Source organism: Atractosteus spatula, chromosome 8 (assembly GCF_055471065.1).
Source record: "Atractosteus spatula isolate fAtrSpa1 chromosome 8, fAtrSpa1.hap1, whole genome shotgun sequence".
In the NCBI taxonomy this organism is placed as follows: Eukaryota; Metazoa; Chordata; class Actinopteri; order Semionotiformes; family Lepisosteidae; genus Atractosteus; species Atractosteus spatula.
Genome location: NC_142713.1, coordinates 46,923,839 through 46,936,169, shown reverse-complemented (window position 1 = coordinate 46,936,169; position 12,331 = coordinate 46,923,839). Strand labels below are relative to the sequence as shown.

General features: G+C 38.9%; 1 protein-coding gene across 2 annotated transcripts; it reads right to left on the bottom strand.

The window, feature by feature from the left end:
- Positions 1-2,659: 2,659 nt before the first annotated feature.
- amdhd1 (amidohydrolase domain containing 1) lies at positions 2,660-11,791 on the bottom strand. 2 transcript variants are annotated; one of them, XM_088923563.1, is made up of 9 exons: positions 11,568-11,789; positions 10,473-10,579; positions 10,280-10,344; positions 8,457-8,734; positions 6,959-7,184; positions 6,430-6,554; positions 4,450-4,543; positions 3,899-4,059; positions 2,660-2,826 (listed from the first exon to the last, which is right to left on the bottom strand). In XM_088923563.1, exons 1-9 carry the CDS (start codon positions 11,702-11,704, stop codon positions 2,721-2,723), a joined length of 1,299 nt encoding a protein of 432 aa, XP_088779689.1. In that variant the 5' UTR covers positions 11,705-11,789; the 3' UTR covers positions 2,660-2,720. The 2 variants fall into 2 exon arrangements, with proteins under 2 accessions (XP_088779689.1, XP_088779690.1); XM_088923564.1 differs by lacking the exons at positions 2,660-2,826; positions 3,899-4,059 and having other exon boundaries at positions 4,466-4,730; positions 11,568-11,791.
- Between the last annotated feature and the right edge of the window lie 540 nt (positions 11,792-12,331).

Genomic DNA, 12,331 nt, shown 5'->3' with positions numbered 1-12,331 from the left:
GTCATTACCGATTGTCTTTTTTCTACCTCACATACTGTATGGTCGGTTAAAAGCTGATGTCTGAGTTAAATGGATCAGTAACATGTACAGTCCCCAAAAAATAATTTCTGTGATAATGCCGTACCAAGGAAATATTTTTAAATGCCACGATAAGATTTGTTTTTGCAATTATTTTGTCCTTACTGCTTGACTCCAATTAAATTTATTAGAAAATGTGAGCTTTGATGTTTGCGACATTGTTCTCCATACCCCAAAATATTAAATAAATCTAAATATCTACAGTTATAACAAAACATGCCTAATATCTCTTAACAACTATTAAAATGATATGCATTTACAGTGTTATCTCATGTTATCTCTGGCATGCATGAAATTGCAGAAATTCTTTATGCAAGTTTAGTAAAATGAATGTCTTAATCCATTTCAACATTTACATCATTATTTATTATTTGGACACAATATATTAATGGTTATATATTGTCATTTTCTTTGTAACATTTCATTATATAGGTAATACCCCTGTTTCAGATTCAGTTTTAAAATAAAACAATATGAACGAATCCCTTATATCTGTTCTATATCCTGTACTCTTCTTTATTAATTTGTGTGTAAAATACACTAGTTTATGTATTGGCTATTTGTTGGAGAGCATAATGTACTGCATATCACTAGCTGTATTTTTATCATTTCCTTAGAAATAAATTAGTATTTAAAGTTTCTCTGTACTTAATTCTTCACCGGAATGCCATTCATTCTTAATCAAATATTTTCAGACTACTAGCTAAAAATACATTCTCAGGAATGACAGGGGAAAACCAACTATAACTTTGTTATATCAACAGTTTTACATTAAAGGACAAATATGTGATTGGCGCAGATTTATGATACATTTCTTTAAACTTTTAATTTCTTGAATTTCTTAACTGATACTCTGTTTTGTGTAAAATGGTTTCTTAACACAGAAGACAGTGAGAAGAAAAAAGCAAAAAAACATTTTTTAGGTTATCAAATATGTAGTCATTAAAAATAACTGAGTCATTCCTAACATTGATTCAAGACTAAACTATAAATCATTTAAAGCAGTTAGAGTATATATAATCCAGTGATCAAAACCATTTTGTTGAACTTTACAACTTAGTTACACATCTTTCAATGACAAGTTTGCTTTTTAATATTTTAATAAGTAATGTAGAATTAGCTTTGACCTCTAACTGTCTATACTTGTACTGTAGGCAATTGAGTACACAGTGTCTACTTTAAATGCAGACTCATTAGACTGTGTCAATACTACTGTGTGCCGACAGCCCAGATGAAGATGAAACGGCAAAGGAAAAAATGAAGGAGAAAGACAGAAATGTGACATGATGCTTGCAAACCAACACTCTACACCGGTCTTTCATTTTACAATGTTTATATAATAATACATGCAACTCTCAACTGGCATCCTACTGGAGCTAAGGAGGGTTGAGCCTGGTCAGTACCTGGATGGGAGACCTCCAGGGAAGCTATGGTTGCTGCTGGAAGTGGTGTTAGTGGGACCACTGGGGGGTGCCCACGCTGTGGTCTGTGTGGGTCCTAATGCCCAAGTATAGTGGCGGGGACACTATACTATAGTGGGCGCCATCGTTCAGATGAGATGTTAAACCGAGGTCCTGACTCTCAGTGGTCATTAAAGATCCCAGGGCATTTCTCGATAAGAGTAGGAAGTTATCCTGGTGTCCGGGCCAAATTTCCCCCCTCGGCCTTTACTGTGGCCTCCAAATTGTTCCCATGTATGACTGGCTTGCACTGGCCCTGCAATGGACTGGCGCCCTGTCCAGGGCGTACCCTGCCTTGCGCTCGCTGCTTGCTGGGTAGGCTCTGGCTTCCAGCGACAACATATGGTATAAAGCGGTTTGGAAAATATGACATTACATGACATAATTCACTAGTTATGTTAATTATATAGGTAAGCATCTGAGTACTTTGCTCAAACACAAGAGCTGTACTAGCTCACTGAGTCTTTGAGCCTGCAACCTCTTAGTTATATCAGCAATTTCACACTCTTCTTCCTCTGGAGAAACCTATAAGACTGGTTTCCCAATAAGACTGCTAAATAGCCAACCTGCAGATCCTTTAGCAAATCACCTGTAATGGCTACATGGACACACAGTTTTCATTGTATTCAGCATACTGCACTACTTGTATATATTGCATACACCATGGACACATAGCAGCTCTATTCATATTGAGTTTTATTCCATTTCTATTACCTCTATTATTATGTAACCTTATTTTCGTAACCTTAATTTTGTGATTTTTGTGATTTTGTGGTTCTTGTGAGCTTGCAGAAAAGACATTTCATTGCCAGCAACTACTGCTGCACGCTGTATTGTTGTGTATTTGATAAATAAACTTTGATTTGACTTGATTTAATTAAAAAGCTGTACATGTTTTGTATGAGTGCACATTCAAGCATTCCCTTTGATTCATGTGAAGATTTGACTGACGGCATTGTAATTTTCCATTCAAAGCAGAAAACAAATGTTCTCTAAAAAGATTAGAAACCTTCTCATGACTCATGATGAATAGTAAAACCTGATGAGAAATAATATGGAAATATGGAAACAGCTGGTAACTTTTTATGAAGGAGCTAAAGATAAAAGATCAGGTAATTCAGTTAGTTTATAGGCATTTATTTTTTTCAAAATGCATTAATTTACACAACCACTGGAAAACATTCAGTAGTCCATGGTTTTGTCATTATCATAAACCACCATTCCTTTAATGATGACATATCTGATAAGCTCCTGATGTCCTCCAAACTGATAAATCAGATGCTCCCACCTAGAAAAAATATATATAATGTAATTATTTTATGTCATATTGCAGTTAAGTCAGTAAATACATCCATCCATTTTCTAACTGCTTCATCCAGTTTAGGGTCTCAGGTGAGCTGGAGCCTATCCCAGCAAGCAATTGGCACAAGGCAGGATACACCCTGGATGGGACGCCAGTCCATCACAGGACACACACAGACATACTGTAGAGACACACACTCTTGCCAGGGTCAGTTTTCCCAGCCGCAAATTAACCTACCAGCATGTCTTTGGGCTGTGGTAGGAAACCCACATGATCACATACAAACTTCATGCAGATAAAACCCCAGTAATTGAACCCAGGCCCCAGCACTGTGATGCAGCAATGCTAACCACTGTGCCACCCTCAGTAAATACAACTGGCATTAAATAAATCCAATTAACTGAACATTTTCTTTGCATCTTACATTGCATAATATATATTTCTGATACATAGCCACTACTTCTTAGTCATTGTTGCAAATTCCATAAAAAGAATAACATTTTAAATCTGGGAAATTGGGAACTTCTGCTCAAGATTGTGTGCTATTCATAGTGTAGGCTATCAATTAATTTGTTTATTGCAGCACTGGACAAATCTACAGAGTTGTCTCATGTGGAAGTTTCAAAAATGTCAAAAGTTGCAGTGCAGTCCACATAATTCAGTCAAAAACAAATCAACATGTAAATGTAGCATGCCATAAAGCCCGAAAATCTAGTCCTAGAATCTAGTCTAGTCACCAATAATATAGATTCGTACTAACAATGAGGCTTGATCATAGTAACAACTTTTGTGACCGGGAGCATGTCTTTGTGTACAGTTTACTTTGCCTCACATGTCCATCATGGTAGTCCTAAAACAAGGGTGCTGTCAGAATGAATCCAATACTAATGGCCTGATGAGTTGTGTTAAATGCCTTTGTCTTAGTTGCACTCTAAATCCAGAAGACCTTAAAAAGGTGTTCCACACGCGCCCAAATTTATATGCTCGGCTGCGTGGCATTTTCACCACTCAGTAAAACTAAACCAAATGTCCGAATGTGATGTGAGTGAAGCTGTACCGTGCAGAATTCAGGATGATGAGGTCTCCCTGCTTGTCGACCTCTAGAGAGCCGTGGAGGTGAGACTTCCCCAGGGCGTAGGCTGCATTAATGGTAGCTGCAGCTAACGCCTCATTCATCGACATCTTCATGTTCACACAGCCCAGATGCATCACTATAGGCTGGGAAGAAAGCGAAAGTCAACAGCCAGCTTTCATCTGCTCATCCCATTCCTTTACAAGGCAAATCAACTGATAAGCAAATCACAAAGTGCAAATTAACCAAAAGGAAAACAATAAATCAGATCATGATGTTTGAGGTCCCAGTCTGCTTAGGATAGGAGAAGGAAGATAATGCAGTTTGATGGGATTCTGGATTTCACAAATGTTTCTGCTGATTAAAGATTAACCCTTGACAATTAAACTTGCGATAGCTACACAAAACCACGTAAACTGAGTGGTTTACTTAGATAACCTCCAGTTAGAGATTTATGTTGCACGAGTAACAGTTGATTAAGAGCTGAAAATAAAACCTCTGTCTCTGTACATTCGGTATCGTACTCAGACACCTACCATAGAGCAACAGTAGGCGTTGGGGTTGAAGTCACTGCCCAGAGCTACGATGACACCTGCATCAAGCATATCTCTTGCTCTGGGTTGCTTCAATCTACAGAACAAGCAGACTGGTGGCATAAACCTCCATTTCCAAAACAATGTTCATCAACCATCAGAATGAAAAAAAAAATGAAAGGGGAACAAAGAAAGCCGTGTTCTGTGACACAAATAAAAGGGAATCATTCAGCCCAGGTGAGATAGTGGAAGAAAACCCCTCCTTCTGGGTGCCTGGTTTGCTCCTAAGAGATGAAGATGAGATGATTTTTATTTATCTTCACTCCCTGTTTTCTGTAGCAGTGCTGCAGGTCCTTGCCCCAGCAGGTACTGTATTTGCCTTCTCAGCACAGTCCAGCGCGCTGACTGCTACTCTTTTTCATATGCGTTTTATTAATTAACAGACCAAGCAGAAATCACTCAGCTGGCTTTTTACACATGAGCAGTTAGGATCCGCAAAGCATTTGCTTTACTCCTGTTTAGTGGAAATTGGAGATCATTTCAATTTGTTTTCTGTGTCTCGGCACACAGATTTGTTTAGAGTGCAAACTTATGTCAATATATCTAAAGACTTTCTGACGCTGACTAGAACTAATATTAAATCAAGAGATATCACACCGCAATGGGTATACCTTCTGATGATTGTGGCACAGCTACTGTATATCTTTCATTTAATCCAGCACCCTGGCCAGATGTGCTGAAATGCATTACAGCACCAAATACACTGTACAAACTTCTGCTCAGCTGTGTGTGTCTAATTCATTGTACCTTCCGCCTACTCATTCATGATTTCTTTCTCTTGTCCTTCCTATCCCAGCTCTTTGACTCTTGTTCCTGCACCCTGATGAGCATCCACAACAAGAACATACTTTTTTTATCTATTTAAATTTCAGCATGGGATTAACCTCTACTTGTTCCAGTTCTAATGAGGCTTATTCAATTGCATCTAGCTCAACGTGCCCCCCTCCTCAGAACATCAGTAAAGACCTACTGTAAATCCCAGTCTAGGTAATGAATAACAGGTAACTAGAAAGGTCAGCATGTTTAGAAGATTTAGCACTATAGCTATGTTGTCTTGGATATTAAAGCATGCGTTACATTTTAGTTGACCTAGAGGATAATGGAGTGTTTGACTCCAGGGAAATTAAGGGGAACCTGTTTTTTATTTAAACAAAAGAAGTTCAATCTACTGGTGTTATTAACGGACCGCAGTATAAAAACTACAGCACAGTTTTGTTAAAAATCTAACCACTGATTAAAAAGCAGGAAGCAAAAAGTGACACATAATGCATACAAACAAATGACAAGTAATAACTAAAACCATAAGGAACTGGCTTCTTGCCATCCTTTTGAATCCCGTACACCTTAGCTGTGAACACATTCTCTCAGCACTTTGGCTATAGAGTTTTAAAATCAAACTAATATAGTATTATATTTTCTTTTTAAAAAGCTTCCTGAAAAAAAGCTTTCCATGGAGAGTTACACGGCACCTCAGCTTGCATTTGATACAGTAAATGCACCATGAACAGATCATACCGTATAGAAACGTACTCATGTCACAGCACTGAAACACGAACTAGAAGACACAAGTCAAAACTGAGTGGAAGTGCATTTAAAAGCAAGAACAGCAGGCAGCTTTTCTACCCAAAGGGTTGTGGGAGCATGGAATAAGCTACCCAGCCATAATGTTAAAGCAGATATTTTGGCTTTCTTCAAGAAATTATATCAATTAACAGTATCCAAACCTTATCAAATAACTACTAAAAGGGCCTCCTCTCGTAGAAAACTGTCTTACGTTCCGTATGATATACTCAATGTATTCTCTTGCAGTACAACAGAGTATGAATATACCGTATTTTACTCAATGGCTTGTCTTACTGTAAAATAAAGTATGTACTGAATGTTATATACCTGTACTGTATTTTACTCAATGGCTTGTCTTACCTTAAAATATAGGCAGTTGTTGGTAACAGAACAGCTGACGTTTTGGATTTGGCCATGGCTGCTATCCCCTCGTCAGACACTTCCTCCAGATGACTAACGGCCAGAGCGCTCAGTTCAGCCCCAAGCTGAGCAACAAGACAACATGGAGGTCAGTCTCAAGGCTAGCAAGGTAATTCAACATTTTTGAAGGTCTTATGTGATTCACAATTTAAAATTTAAAAGTATTCAAACACAAATCAAGATTCGCTACCTACAAACCAAAAGGGGCCATCATACTGCACTGTACCCCCGTGACTTAATAACTGCTGAGAAAAAAACCTAATACTGAATATTTTTGTTAAAAAATAGGATTTTACATGAATAGATATCTGGGCTATTGAACTATCATTCTTATCCACCTCTTTTGTATACCTGTGCAAAGATAATCATCCCCTTTCAATTGTTTTATATTCTGTACATTTCGCTTCTAAATAGGACTTAACATGTAAAACAAAAAATATTTTGAAACTTGAAATAATGAAGAGGGCACCTCAGCAGAGTTGGTTGGATGAAGTTCGTCACCATGGAAATTAATCTGTAGGCCTATGTCTTTTCCTGCCTTCAAGATGGCTCTGGTACAATTGAGGTCAAACACTCCTTTCTCACAGAACACATCTATATTATCAATACTGAGCTCTCCTTTGGACATCTTGTCTTTCAGTTTAGGGAGGTGAACTTTAATGATCTCATCAGTTGCCTGGGATGCTGTCTTCCCCCTGCAAAGTAAAATCTCAAACTTTTTTAGACGTCCTTCTTCAATGTTATGGAAACATCCTGAAAAGAACATTGCTTTTTTACTTCCTTTAAGATTTTAACAAAGAAGAAAATATTTTTTCTTCATAGAAACACGTGGCTCATTTGAGGAACTGTGAATGCTCAAGTCTGCATTAATATTTAGTGATACAAGTTCACAAAACCTCAAAGTATCACCTTAAATATGAAACTGCACTCCAGCAGAGGAAGACCAGAAGAACCTTCACAGATCCACAAGGAACCTTACAGACCAAAAAGACAGGAGCCTGTACACAAAATACACCACTGAGGTAGTAAAGAAAACCTCTTTAGGCTTCTGTGATGCTACAAAAAACACAAGGTTTCAATTCAGAAAAAAAGCAAAGTAGTTCATAAAGCTTTAACTACTGTGGGATATTTTGCTTCTTTTCATTGTCAGTGAAAAATTATATATAAGTATAATAGATTTTTAAATAATATATAAAACATACTGTGAAATGGAAAATGGCGCAGTGGTTAGCATTGCTGCCTTGCAGGGCATGGGCCCTGGGTTCAATTCCTGGGCTGCTACCTGCATGGAGCTTCTATGATCTCCTCATGTTTGCAGGTTTTTCCTCCAGGAGCTCAATTTTCCTCCTGTAGTCCAAAGATATACTAGCAGGTTAATTGGCTTCTGGGAAATTTGCCCCTGGAGTGAGTGTGTGTGAGTTTGTGTCTGTCCTGCAATGGACTGGTGTCCACTCCAGGGTGTACCCTGCCTTGAGCCCGTTGTGTGCCCAGACAGGCTCTGGCTCCCCTATCAACTTATACTGGATAAAATAGTTAGAAAACCGATAGATGGGTAGAGTTGAAAACATGTTGTGAAATATGCATCTCTGTGTAAAAAACATCTGTTGTAGAATAGACAATGTGTATACATTCCACTTACTCTTGTAGAGAACTGAGGCAACCCCGAGCCTTTCCTGGCAGAATAAGCTTCAAGACAGGCCTACACCAAGGATGGGATGATGGGATGCCCATCGCTGGGCACACACATGCGCAGACACAGGCACAATTTAGAGACACCAATTAAACCCAGTCTTTGGAGGGCAGGAGGAAAGCAGAGTACAGGAGTAAACGCAATGTGAATACGGGGAGAACATACAAGGTCAACGCAGGAGGTCGCTGGCGTGAACTCCACATCAAAGCAATAAAAGCTATGAGGCAGCAGCGCTAGCAACCAGGCCCCCTGAATCTGCAGTACCGATGGGATTAACCTGGGCACTGCGTGAGCCCCGCAGTAGGTGGACGAGATGCCGATGGGAAGCTCCCGGCGAGCCTGCTCGATGACGCTCAGCATTTTGACCTCGGTGTCCAGCTCCAGGCCGTATCCGCTCTTGCACTCCGCCAGCGTGGTGCCGGCCCTCAGCATCCTCAGCAGCCTCGGCCGAAGGCCGGCCAGCAGCTGCTCCGGGGAGGCCCTGCTGGTGTGCTCCACCGTGTAGTGGATCCCTCCGCCGGCCTGGTGCAGCTCCATGTACGTGGCCCCTGCCAGCTGGGCAGAGCAAGCGAGGGCTCAGACTTCCTCTGCACCACTCTCAGAGCGCCTGCGTGGTGTTTGTTCTTACTGTGTTCTAATTACCTCTGGCTTTCGCACCCCTAACGCAGCGCCTTCCCTGCCTCACATTGGTTTGAGTTCTTACACTGTTTAGTTATGCCAACAAGCTAGCAGGATCTGTGGCTGGAAGGTTGCTGGTTCAAATCCCACAGCTGGCAGAGGAATCCTACTACATTGGACCCCTGAGCAATGCCATTATCCCCAGCTGCTCCAGGAGCGCTGTACAATGGCTGACCCTGTGCTCTGTCCCAAGCTTCTCTCTCCCTGTCTGTGTGTCTCATGGAGAGCAAGCTGGGGTATGCGAAAAGACAAATTCCTAATGTAGGAAATTGTATATGGCTAATAAAGTGTTCTTATTACTATTTGTACCTAAAAGCGACACTGAGACTATTATTGGCAACACCTCACTATAGATGGAATCCGGATTCCTTCAAATAAAGGGGAACCGCAGTCTAAATTTCTCAGACAGGTTATTAAATCTCGGTAACAAAATTAATTCATTGACGGTAAAGAAAAAGTGAATTGCGACAACATGGCGACTTACATGTGGTGCTTAATTCATTTTTCTCGCTAGTACATCACAGTATATTAATCATTACTGGGACTAGTGAGCGGAAAGGGCCACATCAAGCCACAAGTGAAAGACCAAGAGGTCACAGGAATTGAGACATGATGCGGCCCTTTCCGCTCACTGGTCCCAGTAATGATTAATGTACTGTGATGTACTAGCGAATAAGTACAGGTTGTGCAGCAGGTATTTCACCACAGAAAGTTTCCAACCTGATCGGCACGCAGAGTTAACATTTATAAGAAAAACTGTCTCGAAGTCGAGAGCAATATTTCTATTTAATTAAAAGAGATGTATTCACAAGCCTATACAATGTCATACGGCCGCATCACATCACTGGACATTCTGTTGCCTCGTTCTGAATCTCAGAATGTCATTGCGCATACCTGGAAATTTTGTCTATTTTGTTGTGTAAATTGGAGATTTTACAAGTTACTGTGTACTGTGTTACTTTTATTGTGGTTTGAAATGCACTCATCAATGCTGATTCTTTCTAACCCCTGATTATAAGAAAGCCTTGCAGTTCGCTTTTAAATAGCTTCTAAAAATGAATCAGATTGGTTTTGGTTTTGTTTAAAGTCCCATGTTCAAAGGAGAAAATTTTGATTAATCTCCTTTAAGGAAGATATTATCTTACAATGATTTCTTCATGGTTTACATTTAGTGTAACAATAATACTGATTTGTTGTGTTTTTGAAGCCTCTCAGTCCAGTATTGCTTTTGTATGGTGCCCTATGGCAGTTTGTTAAGCTTTAATGAAGGGATATGTCAGAGGCAGACATAGCAGTGTCAGAACTATAAATCACAAAAATGATAATAGTAAAACATAAAATTAAATGTAGATAGTTAATTTCTCAACAAAACCTGTTGCATTATACATAGGTACATTGATGATAGATAAGAGACATAGATACCTTCATTGCAAATTCATGGACTCTGTCACCTGCCCAGACAGGATGAGTATGGGCATCTATCAAACCTGAAACAAATGTCAGTTATTATAAATTATTTAATTATATATCATTTCATTTTACAAAACATGAAACCGCTTAATACAATCTATGGGGTTACATTTTAAGCATGCGTACCCTTACACTCAATACGCACCTGGGATGACGCACATGCCCGAGGCATCAATTACATTTTCAAATGATGCTTCCTTGTACTGAGAATCGATTAAGCCAGCAGGCCCCACAGCCTTCACAAGGCCATCCCTGAAAGGAACAGACACATAATAGTCACAAAGAACCACACTTCGTTATCAGAACCTGTACATGTATCAGGCACAGCCCTGCCAAAGTTCGATAACTCTGGATTGAACTCTCCCTACTCCCATGTCCTTTCTTTGTCTTGCCTGTGAATAGAGACTTGAAGAACGTTCCCAAAGGGATTCTTGAAGGAATCTTGGAGAGTATTTTCAGGAGGCACTTTAGATTTCTGCACCGAAGTTTCTGCAACATTTGACATTTTTTTTTCCTTTGGGAATTGTATCTGTTTGAATAGGATACATTTTATTCACTTTAAAAGCACCAATATGAAAAACAAAATCAGAGTATTCACCACTGTTATAAAGTGGTCTAAATTCTGAAATAATTAAATTAATCAAGTATTTTAGAGCGTGTTAATACTCTCTTTCTGTACAAACAACTACACAAGGAACTTAAAATGCCAAAAGGAAATAAAATGTATAAGCATGGTAAAAATCTGAAGAATATTGCATAGCTGCTTTGGGTACCAATAATACTGTGCGATTATGGACTACTACAGTATAAAATAAAAAAATATTGCAAAATAGCCAAAATAGAAACTGGAAAAAAGCGACACCTTGTGGCACATATAGTTGAAAGAAAATAGGTTTTTGGTATTTAAAAAGGTACCTTCCTTTAAAGAGAATGTATAGCGTATTCTGTTGTAAAGAAAACTTAGTCGAAATTGTGTTTTGGTTTTGCATCAATTCCTATAAACGTGCATCACCACTACAGGAAATACAGTTAAAGTACAATATGAGAAATGTTATATAACACCACAGAAGCGTTATTATAAATAATTTCTTTGTACGGTACATTTTGTTAGTGTTTATGATCTGCCAACCTTCCGTGCCTCCGAAATAGAATACCTATTCTAAGAACAGTATTTCATGTATTACACATTATAATGTAGCGATGACAGTATAGCACCATGCAACAACAAAACTTAACTTACTTCCCCACAACCAAACTGGCATTCTCCATCAGAGCAAGTTTTTTCATTCCGTCTTTGGTCAGGTATCTTTCGCCATTATTACAAACTAAAACTATTTGTTTCGCGTTTTTGATTAGCAGCCTTAAATCGTTAGACATTTCTGATGTAAATATGTGAGAAAAAGATTGTATGTATAAATATTTCCAGAAAAAAAGGTCAGACGTTTTAATTCACGGAATGACAGAGGACTAAGACAGCAAAGGTTTAAAAAATCTGACAGGTGGGGGCGGGGATTAGTACTAGTACCCGAAGGTCTAAGAGCATTTTGATGAGAGAAGTAGCACAGCGAGTAAAACTCATCAACTACTTGTTTTGTGTTTAGATTTCATGTATAGTAAAAATAGACTATCGTTCGTTAACCTTTACCTTTTTTGGTAGGCTTTTGTGCCCCTTAAGAGACAAACACTAATTACAGACGTACATTTTATATTTTTATATTTTATTTGTTCACGTATTTTGTGTAAGGAAATCTTGTAGGTGATCTACAAATTCCATCTTACATAATGCTGTATAGAAATCTGAATTATCGATTATCTAGTCTTCCTGTAAATGTGTTTTGATTTGAAATGTCTCTCGGCTCAGTTAGTGTGGTCGTCGAACTGCACCGAGCCGCCATGTCCTAACGAACCGAACCGATGTGTAAAATTGCGGAAAAAAACTTGAGTGTTAGTCGAAATAAACCGTGTAAGTATAACAAACACGTATAAATGGGGTGTGTGATAAGT

What these genes read in the sequence shown, in the direction of transcription:
- amdhd1 (XM_088923563.1), bottom strand. Translation starts at nt 11,704, where the DNA reads ATGTCTAACGATTTAAGGCTGCTAATCAAAAACGCGAAACAAATAGTT. An exon ending in GCCAGTTTGGTTGTGGGGAA is followed by an intron (nt 10,580 to 11,567) that starts GTAAGTTAAGTT and finishes TGTTCCTTTCAG; the next exon opens with GGATGGCCTTGTGAAGGCTG. An exon ending in ACGCCTACTGTTGCTCTATG is followed by an intron (nt 4,060 to 4,449) that starts GTAGGTGTCTGA and finishes CTTTCTTCCCAG; the next exon opens with CCTATAGTGATGCATCTGGG.